Genomic DNA, 21,154 nt, shown 5'->3' with positions numbered 1-21,154 from the left:
GACATTCCAGGATCAAATCAGAAACTGGGAAGGCAATCCAGAACTGTCCCTGGAAAACAGGGACACTTGGAGGTTCTAGGTTTAGATATACTAATGGCAACACCTTTAACTTGGCCTTAAAGCAAATACATATGCAGTCAGTGCAGATTTCTGAGAACTTGCAGAGACAAGGCTCACCACAAGGGGCAACATTCAGCAATTCTTGACCCTAACCCTTAATTCTGAAATTGGCCATAATCGCTTACAGACATTCCTTGCTGGGGTGCTTTTTTTAGGATGAGGTACAACGTCCAGGGTCAGCACATTTTCAGTTTAGGAACTGATCATCATCTGACCGTAGCGAGGGGGCAACGGTAGGTGGGGAAGGCGAGAGCATTTCTGTCCTGCTTCCCTTGCGCATAATTGTCAAAGCATTTTCCTTTTTTGAAGGGAAAAAAATGTAACAGAAAAGACTCCATTTCCTGAACTGATAGTCCCAGAGAGACCACTCCATTCTGCAAAGCGATGTATTAAGCAGAGCTCTGTCGACTGAGTGGCAGGTCTGTTAAGGCTTCCCAAAGCAACACAATCAATTCCTGTCAGGAAATTCAGATTCATATTTGTGTCAGACATTGGGTGCTTGTCAGCATTGTTGGAGAGATCTTCCTCAGGGCTTGTCTTTTTCCAAAGCGATGAGAAGGACTTCTAGAAAAGAAAAGGGGAGACCGGGGGGGGGGGAGACCGGAAGCCGCTTTGGGGAACAGCTGACTCTGAGCTTGTTAAAATAAATCCACTAGGAGAACTCTGGAATCCAGTGACAGGTGACTCCATTTATAAAGCAAACCTAGGTTGTTCTTTTCTTTTTCTTTTTACTAGCAAGAAGTGCCCAGCATTGCCCAATACTTTTTAGAAATCAAAAAGCATTGTGTTTTATGCATGGACAGTGCAATTTGTGAATTTTGACCCTTCATGCCAAAAACAGTAAAGTCACACCAAAGTCACATTTGGTCTGCTGTCTTGATTCAAAATTGTGCCTGGCACCCAAACATCAACAAAGACGCCCAACCCTACCTCAGGAACCCTCAGGGTGAGTCTGGCAATGAGGCGGACAAATCTATGTCAAAAAAAACATGCTAAAGTGGCATTTCGGTTCACCATATTGTTTCAAAATGGCTTCCAGGGTCCAAATGGCAACCAAGCCTTACACCCCACCTTGGGAAGCCTCATGCCAAGTTTGGTGGTGATATCTTGAGAGACAGCAACCAGAATATCTGGAAAGAAGCTATTTCAATTTGAGCATGCATGTAAATTTCATGCCATTTTAAAATTATTACTCCATGGTTTAGTATTGTCTTTATTTTGAATTACATGTGGGGGAAGCATAATTTTTTAGAACCTCTAAAGGTCATAATCCTGCCCTGTCTAGAGTTGTACCTTGTCTCAAATCAACCCCTGGGCATCCCTCTATTTTCGATCCAGTCTACTGCCTGTGGTTCTCATCAAAGCTTTTCATTTTGCTACTTTTAGTTTATTTTATTTTCTTGGATGGAAAGAGTGCAAGAAAGATGTACAGTACGTACTTTCTGGAGATATAGCGGGTGATTCTCAGCTTTTCCAAAAGTGCCCTCTAGTGCTACTCAAGTGGAATAGCATCCGAAGCCAACTGGGATGACTCTCCCACTTGCAAACACACACACACACACACTCACACACGTGTGTCTTTCAACAGCACTTGAACTTCCTGAAATAACTCATTTAAATTAAACGGGGCTGCCAGTACATATTAATTAAATATCAATTTATTCTTGAAAGACTACTTATGGAAGGTTCTCAAGTTGGGACTGGGATAAACCCCAGCTGTCATGTAATTAATTTGGAATGACGCAAACACAGAACACACATTACATCCCCCCACCCCAACACACACACAGAGAGAGAGAGACAGACACCACTTAACATATTAAAACTTGTAGGGCATGTTTACACATCCAATTAGCATTTAACAAGATAACCTTATAGTGCATTAATGAGATCAACTAATTTATTTATTTTTATGCCCAAATTAATATAGGCACTTTTCAAATGCTGCTGCATCAGAGGCAAAGGGTTGGGCTGCAGGGAGGCCATTGTCGTCTCCCCATTGCTACTTCGAAGAGAGGGATAGGATGTGCTATTTGCCTACAGCGAGGGAAACTAATGCATTTCTCTCCACAAGTTATTAGACTCCAGCCCCCATCAGCCCCAGCCAATGGAACCAATGGTGTGGGGTGAAAGGAGTCATAGTTCAGCAGCATCTGATGGGAGAGGGGTGGAAGAGCCATTGGGTTCAGCTGACAACTTCATGCAACCCTACCGATTCACACTTCCCAAGGCAATTCACGAATTGAAACGCAGCTTCTTTAATCATTTTGAGGCACAGTGCTCCAGCCAAGAAATCTGTGTCCTAGTGGAAAGCACATATTGGTGAAAGCATTTGGGACAATCACTTGTGTGTGTAAGAAGAAAAAGGCACACTAAAATGCTGGTGAATTTTCACAATTATTCCATCCCTGTGCAGGCGGGAACCCTCTGAATCTGGATGATCCCCAGTATAAGGCAATTAGGAGATGGTGTTCCAGGTTTTGCACTGCAGCCTTATTTCCCTTACCACTGTGTTTTCTCGTATATTTGCCTGCTCTTTTGCTTTGCCACGACAACGTAATCTGCAGAGGGTTCCCCACCACCTTCTCTAAAGCCAGATTCTTTGGTCATGGAACACAGTTGGTGTGACAGAGTTAGGTCAGCCTCCTGCAAGCGGGTTGCTCCCCAGGTGTTTTGGACAGTAACTGCCATCAGCCCCACCCAGAGGAAAACAAGAACACACCCTGCCAACAGATTCATAGTGGCTAATAATAATAAGGGATATCCAAAGTTAATCATCATTGTAGTAGACCCCCTGGGCATAGTGAAACTGTGGCACTCACTCCCACTGCAGCCATTGATGGCCATCAAACGGGCTGGCTTTGAAAGAGGCTACAAATTCATGGAGGAGAGGGCTATTGGTGGCTACTAGCCATGATGGCTCTGCCCTGCCTCCATGGCTGGAGGCAGCAATGCTTTTGAATACCAGTTCCTGGGAAGAGCAGGAGGGGAGAGAGTCCTCTTGTGCTCAGGTCCTACTAGCAGGTTTCCCATTGGGGCATCTGGTTGGCCCCTGTGAGAGCAGGATGCTGGACTAGATGGGCCATTGGCCTGATCCTGCGGGGCTCTTCCTGTGTTCTTCTATTCTGCTGAAATCAATGTTAAATCCATTGATTTTAATGGGCCTGCTCTAACTTACTTGGGTATCATCACCATTGTAGTATTTTAAAGCTTTGTAGTAGTAGTAGTAGTAGTAGTAGTAAAATTAATAATAATAATAATTTATTATTTATAGCCCACCCATCTGGCTGAGTTTCCCCAGCCACTCTGGGTGGCTCCCAATCAAGTGTTAAAAACAATACAGCATTAAATATTAAAAACTTCCCTAAACAGGGCTGCCTTCAGATGTATTTTAAAGATAAGATAGCTGCTTATTTCCTTCACATCTGAAGGGAGGGCGTTCCACAGGGCGGGTGCCACTACTGAGAAGGCCCTCTGTCTTGTTCCCTGTAACCTCACTTCTTGCAATGAGGGAACTGCCAGAAGGCCCTCGGCGCTGGAACTCAGTGTCCCGGCTGAACGATGGGGGTGGAGACGCTCCTTCAGGTATATTTTATTAAGGGTACACCCCATCCTAGCACTGTTCCATTTGATTCCAGTGGGGTCTGAGCAGGAGGTTCTGGTGCTTTCTGTCCACAGTTATCTAGTGATACTAAAATCTATGACTCTGGCCTTCGTCACGCGGTGGAGACCCTGTTAACTCCAGAGATCACAGTTCATTGTTATTTGTTGTGCAGTCAGGTGCGTTTCCAGAGGGATTTGAGGAGAACCAAGCTGAGCCCCCACGCTCCCCATTGAAGTAAGCATGCCCTTCTGCAAACACTTCGCTCCCTCTCAGCCTTGCCTGGAGCTCCAAGTGCTCAGGCATGTGCTTTATCGGGAACTGCTGACAAGTGTTATGCTGTAAGAAGATTTCCAGAGTCCCTGTCATTTCCTCTGCAGGCTGCCACCCTGCCTTGTCCTCAGGGCTCTGTCTCGCTTCATCAGAGTTTTCTCCTTGATGTAAAGCAGAGGTGCAATGGCCGGTGGTTCCGAGAGGATGGGGAGAAAATGACAGGAAGAGCACAGATTTCCGGATTGGCAGCCTCAGAGTTCCCTTCACATCATTCTTCCCTGAGGATGTGGAGGCAGGGAGGAGGGTTGAGCAGAGGTGTCCTGAACTTGACAACAGCACCTGGGGAGGATCTGCAGGAGGTAATGAGCCATCAAATCTACGAGAGCACCACTTTTTTTTGTAGCCATGGTGGCTCTGCTCCACAATCACAGGTAGTTGTGCTTCTGAATGCCAGTGCTGCAAATCCAGGGAGGGGAAAGTTGCTCTTCTGCTCAGGTCCTGCTTGTGGGTTTCTCAGAGGCTTTGGCTTGGCCACTGCAAGGGCCATCAGGCTCTTAAAGCCATAGCATTATAGTGTTGTACCCCAAGGGTCTTCTGGTCGAATCCCCTGCAAAGCAGGAATCACAACTACATCATCCCTGTGAGATGGCCATCCAAACTCAGTTTAAGACCCTCCAATGAAGCAGAGGTCACCACCTTCTGAGGTGATTTGTTACTCTGTCAAACAGCTCCGGCTGTCAGAAAGTTCTTCCTGATATTTAATCGGAATCTCCTCTCCTTTCTTGTACAGTCATACCTCAGGTTGAAGTAGCTTCAGGTTAAGTATTTTCGGATTGTGCTCCACAGTGACCCGGAAGTAACGGAGTGTGTTACTTCCAGGTTTTGCCACTCGCGCAGACAGTCAAAATGACATCACGTGCATGTGCGGAAGCGGCGAATCGTGACGCAAGCAGGCGCAGACGTGCGGACGCAGGTTGCGTTCGCTTCAGGATGCGAACGGGGCTCCGGAACGGATCCCGTTCGCATCCAGAGGTACCACTGTACTTTGAATCCATTGGTTCGGGTTCTACCCCCTGGAGCAGCAGAAAGCAAGCCTGGCCATCTTCCATGTGACAGCCCTTCAGATATTTCAGGTTGCCTCTCATTCTACTTCTCAATCTTCTCTTCTCTAACCTAAACATACCTTATGCTCTCATGTCCTTACCGTATTTTTTGCCCCATAAGACGCACCGGCCCATAAGACGCACCTAGTTTTTTGGGGGGGAAATAAAGGGGGGGAAATTATTTTTTTCCCCAGGTGCGCTGCGCTAATCCCGAAGCTTGGGGCGTGCGGAGCTCAGCATGCCCCAAGCTTCTGGGTGCCGGCAAGGTCTCCGCTAGCGTGGGAGAGCCGGGCGCCTCTCCCAGGGCTAGCGAACAGTTGCGCTAATCCTGAAGCTTGGGGCATGCGGAGCTCAGCGCGCCCCAAGCTTCTGGGTGCCGGCAAGCAGTCCGCTAGCCCTGGGAGAGCCGCGCGGCTCTCCCAGGGCTAGCAGACAGCTGCGCTAATCCAGAAGCTTGAGGTGTGCTGAGCTCAGCGCGCCCCAAGCTTCTGCGTGCGCGCAAGCAGTCCGCTAGCCCTGGGAGAGCCGCGGGGCTCTCCCAGGGCTAGCGGACCCCTGCGCTAATCCAGAAGCTTGAGGTGTGCTGAGCTCAGCGCGCCCCAAGCTTCTGGGTGCAGGCAAGCTCTCCGCTAGCCCTGGGAGAGCTGGGTCTCCCACAGCTAGCGGATAGCTTCCTGAAGCCTGGAGAGCGAGAGGGGTCGGTGCGTACCGACCCCCCTTGCTCTCCAGGCTTCAGCGAAAGCCTGCATTCGCCCCATAAGACGCACCCACATTTCCCCTTCATTTTTGGAGGGGGGAAAGTGCGTCTTATAGGGCGAAAAATACGGTAAATGAAAATAAAAACTGTGAATGCATATTGCGGGGGGCGAGTAGGGGGGCATTCTCTACCTAGAAAGCAAGCAGTCAGTTGGCTACTTGGCTCAGTTGTCACATACTCTGACTGAAAAGTTTAGCCTCGCTGGCATCTTAGGTATCTCATGTTTTGACTCCAGGAACTTTGGCTTTGTTATGTGCCTGTGCAAACCGATAACTTCTGCAGTCAGGGTAGCAGTCAGAAAATTGATTCACTTTGTGCTTAAAGGGGAATATGGTACCTAAGTTGTGCTTTCTCCTTGCCAATTCACTCAGTTTGGAAGGATCCTCATCCTGTTCCTTGTACAGTGGTGCCCCGCAAGACGAAATTAATTCGTTCCGCAAGTTTTGTCATCTAGCGAATTTTTCGTCTTGCGAATCACGAAATCCCATAGGAATGCATTGAAAATCAATTAATGCGTTCCTATGGTCAAAAAAAGTCCAAACAAAGCCAAATTTGGTACAACAACAGTTTATCAACTGCTCTTTAAAGTCACACATACTGTAAAGAGCAGTTCAAAAATTGAAGGGAAAATAAATTAACTTTATAAACATGACAGAAAAACATTTAAAAATCAACAAAGTGTACAGTACATTTTCTAAGACTCTGGGGGACCACTCGAAGAAGGCTCCTCTTCCACTCTTTGCTTCTTGGTCAAGAACCTGTCCATAGTCTGCTGCTTCATCCGCCTTTTCAGCAGCTCCCTGAAAGGCGACATGACCCTCGTATCATAAAAGTTCCCAACGTCATGTGCCACGTGCTTCTCAGGGTGGTGTTGCTCTGCAAAAGTCTGCACCTCCTTCCACTTCAGGCAAATGTCCCTCAGTTCTTTGGAGGACAGCCGTTCCTCAGTTGCTTCCTCCTGGAACTCCGCTGCAAAGTCTTCAGCCGCAGGAACATCAGAAATGGCAGCCTCTCCATGCCTGACCACGCTGTGGATGCCAGATCTTGTCTTGAACCGTTCAAACCAACCTCTGCTTGCCTTGAAGACTTCTGGCTCGGCTGAGGTTCCTGGCTGTTCCCGGATGAGGTCAGCGTGCAAGGCCTTGGCCTTCTCACAAATGACGGCCTCAGACACTGTGTCCCCTGCACGCTGCTTCTCTTCTATCCAGATGAGCAGCAACTTCTCGACCTCCTCCAGAACAGCTGGGCGGTTCTTCACGATCCTGGTGACTCCCTTGGCTGCATCAGTTGCCAGGATCTTCTCCCTCATCTTCAGGATGGTCCCGATGGTTGATGGATTCCTCCCGTACTCCCTGGCGATGTCCGTCACACGCATTCCGCCGTCGTGCTTCCGGATGATCTCCTTCTTCATTTCCAGTGTCACCTTCTCCTTCTTCTTCTCGCCGGCCACCGCAGCAGCAGTCTTCTTGGGTCCCATGGCAGCACAGCTCTTACCTTCGTAAACTCAGAAAAAGAAAAAGAAATCAGTGATATGCTTCAAATCCAAAAAAATCAAAAGCACCCAGCCACCCACCACACAGAAATTTAAACCCAGAACCAAGGCCTTGAATCCCAAGCACCCCAACCCAAAATCCAAAATCCAAAAACCCCAAAAAAAGTTTTAAAAGTTTAACTTACCAAATGGATGCAAGAGAAGTTCTGGAAAAGCTTCAACAATCAATCACCGAAGTCTTCAGAAACCTCAAATGGCTGCAAAATAAGTTTTGGAAAAGCTTCAAAAATCACCAATGTCTTCAAAAACCTCAATTGCTCCCACAGACACCCACCCACCCACAACACAGAAATTGCAAACCCCTCCCCAACTGCTCCCCCAGCCCCTCCCCAACTGCTGCAAACCCCTCCCCAACTGTTCCCCCACCCAGACAAAAAAAAATTTCAAAAAATAGCAACATGGCCCAATGGTCCCAGATTCCTGCAGAAACCTCCCCAACTGTTCCCCCAGCCAGCCAGCACTCAGAAATTCAAACTCAGGGGAAAAAAATTGTAAAAAACAACCTTGCCCAATGGTCACAGAAAATCATAAAAATTCCAAAAAAAAACCCCACAAGCCCCCAGATTCCTGCAGAAACCTCCCCAACTGTTCCTCCAGCCAGCCAGCACTCAGAAATTCAAACTCAGAAAAATTTTCAAAAAAAGACAACCTGGCCCAATGGTCACAGAAAATCATAAAAATTCCCAAAAAAGGCCCACAAGCTCCCAGATTCCTGCAGAAACCTCCCCAACTGTTCCCCCAGCCAGCCAGCACTCAGAAATTCAAACTCAGAAAAATTTTCAAAAAAAAACAACCTGGCCCAATGGTCACAGAAAATCATAAAAATTCCCAAAAAAGGCCCACAAGCTCCCAGATTATCGCAAACCCCCCCCCCACAACACCAAGTCCTTGAATCCCAAACACCCCAACCCAAAATCCAAAACCCCCCAAAAAAGTTTTAAAAGTTTAACTTACCAAATGGATGCAAGAGAAGTTCTGGAAAAGTTTTGGAAAAGCTTCAAAAGTGAGCAAAGTCTGAGAAAAGGCTACCAAACCACGTGCTAACAGTTGCTCCTCGAAGTCAAGTCGCAACTGCAGCTGTTCAAGCTAAGCACCCTTGGTTTTAACGGTTTTTAGACAAAGGAAACAAAGTCGCGAGACGTTTTCGTCTTGCAAAGCAAGCCCATAGGGAAATTCGTCTTGCGAGGCAAATCGAAAACGGAAAAACCTTTTGTCTAGCGAGTTTTTTGTCTTGCGAGGCATTCGTCTTGCGAGGTACCACTGTAGTCCCTTTTGTTCTTTTTTTTTATCAACTTTTCTCTATCTCCTCTGTGTCATAATCTAGATTGCATTCTCCCTGGAGCAGAGACCTGCCCGCTTGCATGTGCAACTTGAAAAACTCAGCTTTTTCTGCCCCAGAATTGGTGTTTGCAGCTGGTGCATGGTACATGAGTGTTTTTACTGTTTAGCACCGATCACACAGCCCGGGTGTTGAGCATGCTTGTCAGGGGCCTTCCAAAGCTGGCTGCCTTTCTAGCCTTCCTCCAGGCAGGCCTAAATATTATTTTAATGCATTTCTCTTTTCATAATTAACTTTCATCTTCGTACAATGCCAGCCAAGCTGGCGATCATGGCAATAAAAGGATGATTATGCAAAGGCTTCCCCACTGTGCTGGTGCAGCCAGTTCCAAAGTGCTGGAGGAAGACCTAGCTGCTGCGCAGTGCGGAGCCATTTATTTGCTCTGCACCCTGCGTGCGAACGAGACAATATTGCCTTTTAAATATTTGAGGAGGCCAGGTTGCCTGGGAAAAGGATGGTAATTCTTCAGGAAGCAGATGTGGGTGTCCCAGGGTCCCTGTCGTCGGCAGAATTATGCTGAGCTTCAGGGGGCAGGTGGAGAGAGAGAGAGAGACACTACTGACACTGAAATATTGTTACAGGAAACCCAGCTTAGCTTCTCCCTCCCTCCCTCTTTCTCTATCTCCTGTGCTTAAAGGAGGAGGAAGAAGATTTTGAAATAAAAATAAAAAAGTACAACTGAATTTATTTAAAGAAATTAGAGTTTACACTTTTTAAAAAAAAAGCACACACACATGGATGGAGGGAAGCATGGAAATAGAAACCACAAATTTCCTTCAATATCTGTGGAGGTCTTAGACTAAATAAGACAGTTGAAATGCACTTGATTGCAGAATCTAGAACCTGTGGTTCTAGAGGGCCAGAGGTTCCCCATCCCTGCACTGGAGCAACTGGGTTCCAGAGACAAAAGGGACACAATCCACATCTTCCTGGGGTTTGAGAATGCCTCCAATCAATGGCACGGGGGGTTGAAAAAGCCACCAATCATAGGAGAGCATGCAAATATAAGGGTTCCTGCATCTGCCTTCCTGCCTCTCAACTTTTGACTTCACCTGGCCTAAGAACTTAAGAAGAACCTGGTTAATGGCCCATCTAGTCCAGAGTCATGTTCTCACAGTGGCCAGCCACATACACAATCTAGTCTGGAGTCTGCTACTTGTGACAGACTTTGATTTACAGTAGGAGCTGTTTGACAGTAGAACAGGCTACATTGGAAGGTGATGGACTCTCCATTGGAGGTTTTTTAACAGAGGCTGTTGACTATCTATTAAGGATTCTTTCACTGTGGTTCCTGCATTGCAGGGGGTTGCACTAGGTGAAGCTTGGGGATCCCTCCAACTCTACAATTCTGTGATTCGACAAAGATGAACACACACATGCATCAGAACAAAGAGACACTCGCAGACCGGTGATATTCCAGGCCTAATTGAATATAGAGTTGGCCCAACATACTTTGGAGAATCTAGCCAGATTTCTTACATCATATTTTATTTATTTGCAGATTTAGAAACCACTTCACAAGCCAAAAGCCACCAAAGTGGGGTATTACAAGATAAAACACAAAAGACTGCAGACTCGGTGAACTAAAAGAAATTAAGGCCATTGCTATAGTTGTACAAGTAATTTTCCGTAAAATGACTGGGTCACATTATGGTAAAGCTTTCTTAAACAAACAAAAAAGCCTGCTCCCTTGTGCATACTAAACACACCTCTGGGACAATTTCTTTTCTGAAGAAGGCAGGCCTCTAGATGGCTGGGTCCCAAGTTGTTTTAAATGCAAAAAGAAAACATTGAATCACACCCAGTAGCATATTGGCAGGCAGTGTGCAACAAACTCAGCAGAGGTGTTACACAGTGTCAGTGGGATGTCCTAGGCAACTACCTAGCTGCTGTATTCTGCAGCTTCCGGACTAAGCCCAAGGGAAGCCTCACATTACTGCATTGCAGTAATCTAGTCTTGAGGTTGTGGATGCCAGGACCACAGTGACTAAGCTACCTCGGTCCAGGAATGGCCTTAGCTGTCTTGCCAACTGAAGCTGATAAATATGGCACCCTCTCTTTTTCCTTCTCAGCTATTTAGTTTCTCACTCCTGCCACGAGATGTCAGCAAAGACCACAGTTCTTCTTTCAGAGCTATTTCTGGTGTGGAAACCAACTTGAAAGCATGTTGCCACCCCTTCTCTATAGTATTGGCAGGTGTCCTGTGTGCAGCAGGATTTCTTTGCAGGATACACCAGGGCTGGCACAGGCAGCTACACACAAACTCACACATACACCTCTCTTTGAAGAGAAGCAGCACCTCTGCCAAAGCAGATGTCTTGCATGCAGCAGTATTTATTTGTAGGATATAACCAGTGGTCAGTTCATCAAGATTATACAGACCTTTGCCCTTTGAAGGTAGAATGTTTGTGAGCATTCTTTGATGTCACAAGGACTTGGGAGGCACCTGCAGATGTTGGGCAGTATAGATGTACAAAGGGGGGCTTGCAAGTAAATGTTGCAGTTCATCTCCTTTCACAAAGGAGAGCTTACATTCAGTGTTCCAATAAACTAAGCATCCCACCTCGGCCTCCCATTCTATTTTCTTCTGTTCTTTTCAAACTGTCACTCTAAATTCTGTGGCCATTCAACATTTCCTACTCTCGCTGCATTGTTGTTGTTTTCCAGTGGGTTTCCCCCAAAAGCTTTGGGGGCTTAAAAAAAAATTGTATTTCTGCAACTCTCAAAGTTCCATCAAACATGTGGGTCGTTTCTGCTTGTTCCCTTGTGGTCCCATTTTTGCTACGTTTCTGCCAGTGCTCACCATCTGACTTTGCTGTTAGAAGCAATTTTCTATAACTGTGTTTTTATCTACATCTGATCTATTCGTGGAAACCATTCTGCCCACAGGAATTGCTTCTGCTTGCAGAATTTAGAGACATTTAATACACAGATATATAACCTAGTGGTGGGTAGGCACCTGTTCTGTAGGAGTACAGATTTCTGATCATCTCAAACCCAAACTAGGTTATTCCCCCTCACCTTGGGAGGAAGGTGATCAAGGCCTTTGTTCATCTTCAGTCTACCAGAGAAGCTCAGCATATGAAGATGTCTGAGCTGGTTGATCCAAGCTCAGACCGCATGGCTCTTACAAGCCTTTTTGTGCTGGCGGAAGAGGGGACTATTTTGGAACTTAAAAGGGCATGTTTTAAAGGTCTAACAAACTATATTTCCACACTTTATTTTGCTGCATGTTTTGTGGTTTTAAATCTCTGCAGGGATTCTCTCACCAAACCTGGATCTTAGCATCCAGGAATTTTCCTTTTCATACATCATATTTTATTTCCTCGCCACTGACAAAAGGAGCCTAGATTTGCACAAGACCCTCTTTCCAGAAGGCCAGTCATCTGCTAACCAAAATTATAAGCGCATGGAAGAAAAAAGGCCCAGGGGAGAGCAAGACAAGCCATCCTTTGACTTAAAAGTCACTCACTTTTAAGTGCCAGCAGGTGGCTCAAAATAAGAAAGAGAAAGTAGGGAGAGATGGAAACCTGGTGGTGTCAAAACCAACTGACCCGGATGGGCTGTGGTGTTTGATAACCTCATATGGTGCAATCCTGCCTTTGCTTCATATCGACCATCCTGGCCATCAGGAGGAAAGCTAGCCCAGTGAGGATCTCGGTAGCCAAGGAAAGCCATGCAAAGGCCAGAGACCAGCCAAACCGGATGTTGATAATGTCCAGAAGGTTCTTCCTTCCCAAGAGGAGAATGGCTTCCCTGAAGCCTGCAGCAAAGTAGGTGATGTAGATGCTGAGCCCAGCCAGTGTGATGAGAGCTGAAAGAGAGACGAGCTGTGAAGGAGTCTGAAGAAGGGAACCTTTTCCAGTCTGGGGACCATATTCCATTCAGGGCAACTTTCTAGGGGTGCATGGAGCTAGAGGCAAAAGCAGGTGGGGCAATGAAAGCGGCTTTTACCTTTATAAAGTAAATAACAATAATAATAATAATAATAATAATAATAATAATAATAATAATTTATTTATACCTCATTCATCTGGCTGGGCAACTCCCAACAGAATATTAAAAACACAATAAAACATCAAATATTAAAAACTTCCCTAAACAGGGTTGCCTTCAGATGTCTTCTAAAAGTCAGATAGTTGTTTATTTGCTTGACATCTGATGGGAGGGCTTCCGTGGGCAGGCGCCACTACCGAGAAGGCCCTCTGCCTGGTTCCCTGAAACCTCACTTCTCACAGGGAGGGAACCGCCAGAAGGCCCTCAGCACTGGATCTCAATGTCCAGGCTAAACGATGGAGGTGGAGACGCTCCTTCAGGTATACCAGGCCGAGGCCGTTTAGGGCTTTAAAGGTCAGCACCAACACTTTGAATTGTGCTCAGAAACGTACTGGGAGCCAATGTAGGTATTTCAGGACTGGTGTTATATGGTCTCTGCCTGCTATTTAAGAGTAAAGGGCAGTACTAGAGTGAGGGTGGACACTACCTTTTATTCATAAAGAGCAAGAAGAAGATTTATCTCTGATCTCAGTGCTGCAGTGCTTGGTGCTGAGATTGGAGATAAAAGATCCATCCAACTGTCCTTCAGCGGTTCTATCTAGAGAGCAGCCAGAGGGATATTTTATGTGCCAATCAGGGAGATAAATCATTCTGCCTGCCTGCTCTTTAGATATTGCCCTCTAAAGAGCAAATAGAGAGCTTTATCTCCTGATCAGATCAAGAGATAAAATTTGGGGGCTAGCAAGTCTGTGACCTGTCAGGCCATATTCAGTCTGCAGGCCATGGTGCAAGGGGAAGGTTACCTTGCCTTCAGCTTCTGTGGAATTAAGGATAGTCTAAAAGTGCAAGGAATTGTTTCCCGCCCCGCCCCCAAATACATAGCAGCTCCATGGCATACCTCCAAGGAGAAAGAGGAGGCCAGTGAACATAAGGAGGAAGTAAGCCTGTGCAAGGATACTGATGAAGCCCGTCATTGCTCCAAAGATCAACAAGATGAGGCTAAGAGGTAGTAGGATCACAACTGCCCCATGCATATCTGGAGGGAAACAAAATCCATCAGTCACATTTGCCAAGTACTGTCCTTACACATATGGCCATTGCCACTTTTTGCAAGGATCTCAAAGGACCTAATTTAACAGCGTGGTATGAAAGTTTTTGTCACGTAGCCCTTGAAAAGAAACTTACATGCAAACTAAGAACAGCTAGTTGCAGAGACACATTTGTTGGAGACAGTAATCCTGATTGCTTATACAAATGTTTCAGACAACAAAATGAAAGCCCCTTTGTTGTACTCCAACATAAGAATTTCTTAATTGTTTTCTCTTTTTCTTACTTTAAATACTGTATCTCTGCATTTATTTATTTTTTTAAATCTGAGGAATCTGCACTTAGAAGCTTCTTGGCATTTTCTTTTCTGACTTTGTTCACTTGGTTACAGTCTAGATTTTGTAATGCCCTTTTCTCCATTGCTCTCATTTCAACGAGAAACCACCTAATTTGCAGTTCGAGAGCCTATATGTGAACCAAAGGGCAGCTCTCCTTCCAAATTCATGCTTCTCCAATTTTGCAATACAAAAAAATGTATTAGTCGGTCCAAACACCACATTTATTAGGAGAAATTTGAAGTGAAATGATAAAGAATTTTCATCAATTTTCCCCCTTAGCAAGTTGACATGGAAATATGGAGAAATGAATATAAGATGGGGGGAAATGAGAAACTGAAACTGACATATTTGTCAATCCCTGGTGGTAAGAGAACAATTTGTAAAGAAAAGACAAAATCCATCAGGGCTGGAGCTCCCCTATCCACACAGACACCAGGCCACAATCCATCTGTCCATCTTTAGAGGTGTTTTCATAAATATCATGGTGGCTGCAATCTGAAGTCCCACTGAGCTGTGCTTCCTTCTGAATAAACATGTTTTGGATGAGAGAATGGAGAATGGGTAACTTGTCTCCCAGCTGTGCTTGTTTGTGATTTGTTCTTTGCTGGAAGTGACCCTTCCTGCTCTTGCCTGTTTTCTCTTTTCCTGTCTTTTTTGTCTTTTTCATGTGCAATGGGCTAATGGATAACTGGAAATTCCTCAGAGCCCTCTGGTGCCTCCTAGGAGCTACTGCTCGGTTGTTTGCTTTCTTCCTGTGCAATCAGCTTTCTGTGCTTCTCTGATGACCTTTCCTGCCAGCTACCTTGCCACCAGCTGAATAAACAGAGAGGTGTAGAATACTTTCCTAGGCCTTTCTAATTCCCTCTTTTGTCTTCTGCCCTGGCCGGCCTGAGCCTGGGCCTCAAGCTAGCCTGGGAGAGACAATCAAATCAGTTTGTGTTTAAAGGTGAGTCTACGTTGGGTTGTAGCCAACTCAGACCCCACCTGCAGCAGTACATCTAAAGCTTCTCCATTTCCCTGGCCAGGAGATGGAAGGAGCAATGAATGAAAAGGTGGAGAAAGATTTGAGGTATTTTGAGGGGAGAGGGAGGAAAGGCTTGCAGCTGGGAATTCAGGACTCTGCATGGTAAAGTGAGAAGCTGTGGGGGCTTAAGGGTTTTTGTGAAGGTCCCAGGCATTTTCGTTGCAACTGGAGACTATGTTATCACCCTAAAATGTTGGCAATGAGCATGCTGGGTTTCAGTTAAGAAGACTAGAGTCTGCCTTGCTGTTTGAAAAAAAGAAGAGTAGAAGAGTGGATTTTCATCCTTATAAGCGAGTGGCTGGATTCTGAGTTCCACTTTGTTTCTCTTCAGTACTAATTGCCCATGCACTGAAAACCTGGCTTCCCTCTTGGTCTTTTAAAGCTACTATGGAAACCAGTAAATAATAGAAACTCAAGAGTTGGTAATGAATGCTATTATACTAATTCACAGAACTGTCAGGGGTGCTTGCCTTAGTACATTGGTGCAACTGGCTAAAACAAGAGGTTCTGCTGTGATTTCCTCCCACCTATCACTGCTTCCAGCTCTTCTACAAGGGATGATGAAAAATGTGGCTTTTCATAACAATGGATAAATGATGCAAGAAAGAGAGACTGCAGTGGGCAGCTTACTCATGAACACATTTCATCTTATTGCAACAGGCCCAGCTTAGGCATGAGGAGATTTTTGACTAGCATATTAGAACTGTGAACCTGGAGCTGACTTCCAAACCTCATTTCCACATCATTATAGGAAGAGCTTGCAGCAATTGCCATAAGCTGCAACTTAGTTCTTATACAGTGGTATCTCGGGTTAAGTACTTAATTCGTTCCAGAGGTCTGTTCTTAACCTGAAACTGTTCTTAACCTGAAGCACCACTTTAGCTAATGGGGCCTCCTGCTGCCGCCACACCGCCGGAGCACAATTGCTGTTCTTATCCTGGAGCAAAGTTCTTAACTTGAATCACTATTTCTGGGTTAGCGGAGTCTGTATCCTGAAACGTATGTAACCTGAAGCGTATGTATCCTGAGGTACCACTGTACAATTAAATTACAGAATTCGCTCCCACGAAAGGTCAAGGTGGCCACCAACTTGGACAGCTTTAAAAAAGGGTTAGATGAACTTGGCAACTAGGCTTTAAGGATATGTTCTATCTACCTCCTCTGTTAGAGGCAGTAGGCCTCTCAATGCCAGTTTCTGGGGAGCACAAGTAGGGAGAGCGCTGTTGTACTCAAATTCTGCTTGGGGGATTTATCTAGTGCGTTGCGCTTGGTGGGCCCTTGACTTATGTCCTCTTATGTTATTGTTCTCCACTAGCAGATAGGTTGATCCACTCCAAGGATGACCATATAGATATATAGCCGGAAAGATTGGCTACATCTAAATGGGTAGGTGAGCTCACTGTTGCTCGCCTTTGCATTTTCACATTTATTCTTGATTCTAGTAAGTATGTTAGTTATAAAGGTAAAGGGACCCCTGACCATTAGGTCCAGTCATGACCGACTCTGGGATTGTGGCGCTCATCTTGCTTTATTGGCCGAGGGAGCCAGCGCACAGCTTCTGGGTCATGTGGCCAGCATGACTAAGCCGCTTCTGACGAACCAGAGCAGTGCACAGAAACACCGTTTACCTTCCCGCCGGAGCGGTACCTATTTATCTACTTGTACTTTGACGTGCTTTCGAACTGCTAGGTTGGCAGGAGCAGGGACCGAGCAATGAGAGCTCACCCTGTTGCGGGGATTCGAACCGCTGACTTTCTGATCAGCAAGTCCTAGGCTCTGTGCTTTAGCCCACAGCCCCACCCGCGTCCCTATGTTAGTTATAGTCTTTTATATACTAACCTTTATGCTCTTCCACATCCGTTTAATGCTCCTAACCCTTCTTTTAGATTTTTTTTTAGTTTCTTTTAGATTCTTATAGTCCTTTAGCTATACCTTCTGTTTTAATACTTTTTAGCTTTCTAAAACATTTTACAGATTCTAAATGATTGTACTCCCACCCTACTTGTGCTGGTCTATGACTGTAATGAAGATTAGAATGATTGATTGATTGATTGATTGATTGATTAGATTGATTAACTGGTAAGCATGCTGACTTTTGCTCCTTGGTTCTAGAGATAGGCCTGAGTCCAAACAGACCCTGAATGTTGTGGCCCCATTCCTGGATGGTAAAATTAGGTAGAATATTTTGCTCATAAGAGCATAGGAAAAGCTCTGCAGCCAGGTTAGGCCAAAGGCTCTTGTAGTCCAGCATCGTGTTTTCACAATGGCAAACAGATGCCCATGGGAAGCAGGATCTCAGTGCAACAGCATCAATCTCCCCACTTGTGATTCCCAGAAACTGGAATTTAGGTACACAATATCTCTGGAAGTGAAGGTAGAACACAGCCATCATGGCTAGCAGCCACAGATAGCCATATCCTGCATAACATTGTCTAATCTCTGGTAAAAGCCTCACTGCCTTATCTTGTAGGAGAAAATCACATAGTACATACGCTATGTGAAGAAGTGTTTTCTTTTGTTTGTCTTGAATCTTAATTTTGGGGTGGGAGGGAATGCATACCATTTTTTTCCTCTCCAAATGCCCCAGAGAGAACACCATTCAGGGACATTACAAGTAAGGGGGATGGCAGCCCCCATAACTGGAAAGGGATGGGTCCAGTCTGTCAATATTGCATGTGTACATTCATAAGTGGGTATATGGGGTGTTAGGGGAAAGGTAGTACCTCTGGAAGGCGACACGTCATGCTCCGTCTGGGGTAGTTTGTCCACCTTTGGTCCCCACCTTGCTCTCAGTCTTCACCTGTGGCTCCTAGAAGCTGTCAGCATGCAACAGCAGTAACACTACATGAAATGCCTTCGACTGGCCAGCTAAACCAGGTGAGGGTAGCCAATGGGTCTCAAACCCTGGGTAAACTAGAGTCTTTCCTTGCATGCAAAGACAGGCTCTGGTAGATTGAGCGGACACAACCGATTGTGGGTCCAACGGTCAATAAGGTGTTTTCTGCACATGCTGTAGACTAGAGAGAAGTGAGGGGCAGATGTGGCTCATCAACCCGGGAAGGTCTGGGAAGGTAGCCCATCTAGGAGAAGAAAAACTCTGATCCTAAACCTCTGCTGCCTTGTGGGATATCTTTGGGAGAAGAAAGGGCTAAGGAATAAACCCTACACAAATCCGGAGTGGAGTCCCTAAGGCAGCTGGGATAGCGCCATGTACAACTCCTTCCAGCAACTCCTGCAGCCAAGCTGGAACCACACATATTGCTCTGCTTGCCTTTCAACCACATCAATGAGGCCAAGAGTCTTGTCATCTAGTGTCAGGGACTGGGCAGAAGAGGAATGGTGGAGACCACCTCCCCATGCTGACCCCTCCAGAGAGGAGGAAGAGGAAGACAGTATATATTGACAACAGGGGTTTGAGAGAGGTCACAGCTCAGAGGCAGATGAGGAGAAAAGCTGGGAAATCATGGGAGAGCCAGAACAACACCCAGCTGACTCATCATTAGAAAGCATTCTAGGCCCTCCATCTCCCAAAATCTGGTGAGCCTTAAAAGTAGGAGAACAAAGAACTCAAAGACTTGGGAACATAGCAGCACTCGTAGAGGAGATGATGAGAATGACAAATGAGGACGTTGAAGAGATGAGGAGGTGGAGATTCACTTGGGACAACACCATTATCCAAGAGGCTAGGTTCTCTAGCCTCTTTCTGTAAAGATTGAAATAAAAAAGGTCTGTAAGATACTTTTCCTTGTCTTTATACTTTCCAAGCAACCAGCCAGGAGCTGCTGACAGCATCCTAACATCTGGGCAGCCCAGGACCTCCATACACCTGTCCAGGCTTGAGCCCCACAGAGGTCAATTTGGTGCTGCTAACACAGCAGTTTGACTTCACCCCAGAGGCACACTCCATTGGCTCTTGAGACAGATGGATGCCGACAACAACAAAAACATTTGTATGTCTATTTCATCCTATTTCCACATTAATCTGGGATTTTTTTAGGAACTATTTTTTATTTAAAGACATACTCAGATATCACATGTCTATAAATACTTGTTTTATATCAACATATGCATTTCTGAACACATTTTATCCTAAAATATGAATTTTGGTACGTTTTTTAAGCCACTTACTTAAGAGTTGCTTGTGTGATGTGGTGATATTTGATATGTCAGGGTTAAAGGGGTTTACCAAATGGAAACAGGTCCTATTAACTGGAAGAGAAAGAAAAAAAGGGAAAGACCATGAAACATTTATTCAGAATTCAATAGATCATTTCTTACTACAAATTTTCCATTTCACCACCGTTGATTAATCAACCTGAAGGATCAAGTTGATTAATCTGGTTGCTAAACCAAGTAGAACATGCAGCTCCACTTCTTCTTGACGCAACCTCCCAGCACAGGACAGTTCTATGAGACTGGTCTTTAACAATTGCCTGACTGCAGCAGTCAAATCCATGGATTTCAACATGGATAGCATATATGCCTTTCAGAACTCCATCCTGGAGGCTTAGCCCCTTAATCCTAACCATCACTAACTAATTTGCCATCACTCATCCTTTATTTACCAATGTAGTGATCTGCAACCAGCAGGTTTAGAATAAGGACTCCTTCTGGGAATGTCCTGTCTCTCCAATGCTTGTTTCCTTTCCTTTCACCTATAAAGAGTGTCAAGGTAGGGAAGTGGTTTGAGTTCTGGTCTAGGACCTGGGAGGCCAGGATTCAAATATCCACCCAACCATGCAGCTCACTGGGTGATCTTGGGCCAGTCACTATCACTTAGCCTAATCTACTTTACAGGGGTGTTATGATGATGAAACAGAGTGGGGAGATCTATACACCACCTTGAGTTCCTTGGAGGAAAGGTAGGATATGACTAAAGCATGGTTGGAAAATAAAATAAGCCCATCTACCAGCCATGTGGTGGGATACCTTGCGAGACAGTTGGTGGGATGGGGTCTGCCCAGCCAGCCAATTAAAGGAAGTATTTCCCTTTAGGAAGAGACTTTTCCCAAAGAGCTCAACTTATGTCAGTGGGCCATGGCTCAGAGGTAGATCACCTGCTTTGCAGAACATCCCATGCTCAATCCCTGACATTTCCAGGTAGACTCCCTGCCTGAAACCCTGGAGAGCCACTGCCAGTCAGTGTAAACAGTACTGAGCTCTAGGTGGACCAATGGTCTGACTCGGTCTAAGGCACTTTCCTGTGAGCCTAACCATTTCCCACCAAAGCTCAAGAGGAAACCAGGGATTACTTACCTTGGCACGTCCTCCAGAGCCCTGAATGGGAGCTCAGGCTGTCTGTGCGGTTGAGGAGCTTCTGCAGCTTAGAAGCATCAATAAGGTACCAAAAGTCAGTGCTGATAGCCACCAGCAGGAAGCTGAAACTGACCACGCCAGCCAAGGCTGCCAAGAGAGAGACGGCGTTCAATGTGACTTTCATGGCAATTTTCTTCTGGCTGCCACCTGCTGCCTTGGTCCTAAGACTGAAAGAACTGAACCACTGTTTTCATCCCTTGATCGCAAGCTGGTCCTCTGGATATGATTCTCTGATTGCCCAACAGATGAATTGCGGTCCAAACGGCGGTAATAACAGCCTGGTGGTCAGGAAAATCCATACATAATTAATTAAACCCTGCCTCCAATCTGTCCCTCTATTTACTCTGTCTTTTCCTCCCAGCATGGAAAGTCATAGCCAGTTGGTTCCGCTTTTGAATAAGAGATACTTATGACAGTCGTTGGCCCCCCTTCTTTGCACTTCACCCAGTCACCCTCCAAATGAGTAAACATGCACAGCGCATGGTTGAAGAAGCCCACTCTAGCCTATCAAAATACCAAATGGCTTCTTGTTCAGGCAATAATTAATCAACAGCTTTTTTCTCCTGAATACAAGAAAGGAGGAGGAGGAGGAGGACGTCAGAGATCAGCACCACAGACAGTACCCAGGGAGCAATGAGTAAATCCAGCTCTTTTAAGCTGCAGGGAGGTTGCAAGAAGGAATTTGCAA

General features: G+C 45.7%; 2 protein-coding genes across 2 annotated transcripts in view; both read right to left on the bottom strand.

Moving 5' to 3' along the window:
* LOC309519221 (putative CENPB DNA-binding domain-containing protein 1) overlaps positions 1-8,650 on the bottom strand; it is a gene marked incomplete at its 3' end in the record, with an annotated part of 63,684 nt that extends 55,034 nt beyond the window's left edge. The window contains exons 1-2 of the mRNA XM_082199993.1: positions 8,361-8,650; positions 6,757-7,603 (exon numbers count right to left, since the gene is read on the bottom strand). Coding sequence (XP_082056119.1) covers positions 6,757-7,331 — 575 coding nt within the window. The 5' untranslated portion in view covers positions 7,332-7,603; positions 8,361-8,650. The remainder of the gene's footprint in view (positions 1-6,756; positions 7,604-8,360) is intronic.
* A 1,566-nt stretch (positions 8,651-10,216) lies between these two features.
* On the bottom strand, positions 10,217-21,039 carry TMEM114 (transmembrane protein 114). The gene is made up of 4 exons (XM_082197978.1): positions 20,407-21,039; positions 19,279-19,359; positions 13,640-13,777; positions 10,217-12,559 (listed from the first exon to the last, which is right to left on the bottom strand). Exons 1-4 carry the CDS (start codon positions 20,588-20,590, stop codon positions 12,327-12,329), a joined length of 636 nt encoding a protein of 211 aa, XP_082054104.1. The 5' UTR covers positions 20,591-21,039; the 3' UTR covers positions 10,217-12,326.
* Positions 21,040-21,154: the final 115 nt, after the last annotated feature.

Source organism: Podarcis vaucheri, assembly GCF_965113315.1.
Source record: "Podarcis vaucheri genome assembly, chromosome: 14".
Lineage (NCBI taxonomy): Eukaryota > Metazoa > Chordata > Lepidosauria > Squamata > Lacertidae > Podarcis > Podarcis vaucheri.
The sequence above is the reverse complement of the archived record's forward strand: the minus strand, read 5'-3'. Positions and strand labels throughout refer to the sequence as shown.

Excerpts from the sequence above, each read along its gene's own strand:
- TMEM114 (XM_082197978.1), bottom strand. The coding sequence starts at position 20,590 with ATGAAAGTCACATTGAACGCCGTCTCTCTCTTGGCAGCCTTGGCTGGC. Across the intron at positions 13,778-19,278 it reads ATCACACAAGCAACTCTTAA|ATATGCATGGGGCAGTTGTG; the intron begins GTAAGTGGCTTA and ends GTTTCCCTCCAG. Across the intron at positions 12,560-13,639 it reads CCTCCTCTTTCTCCTTGGAG|CTCTCATCACACTGGCTGGG; the intron begins GTATGCCATGGA and ends TCTCTCTTTCAG.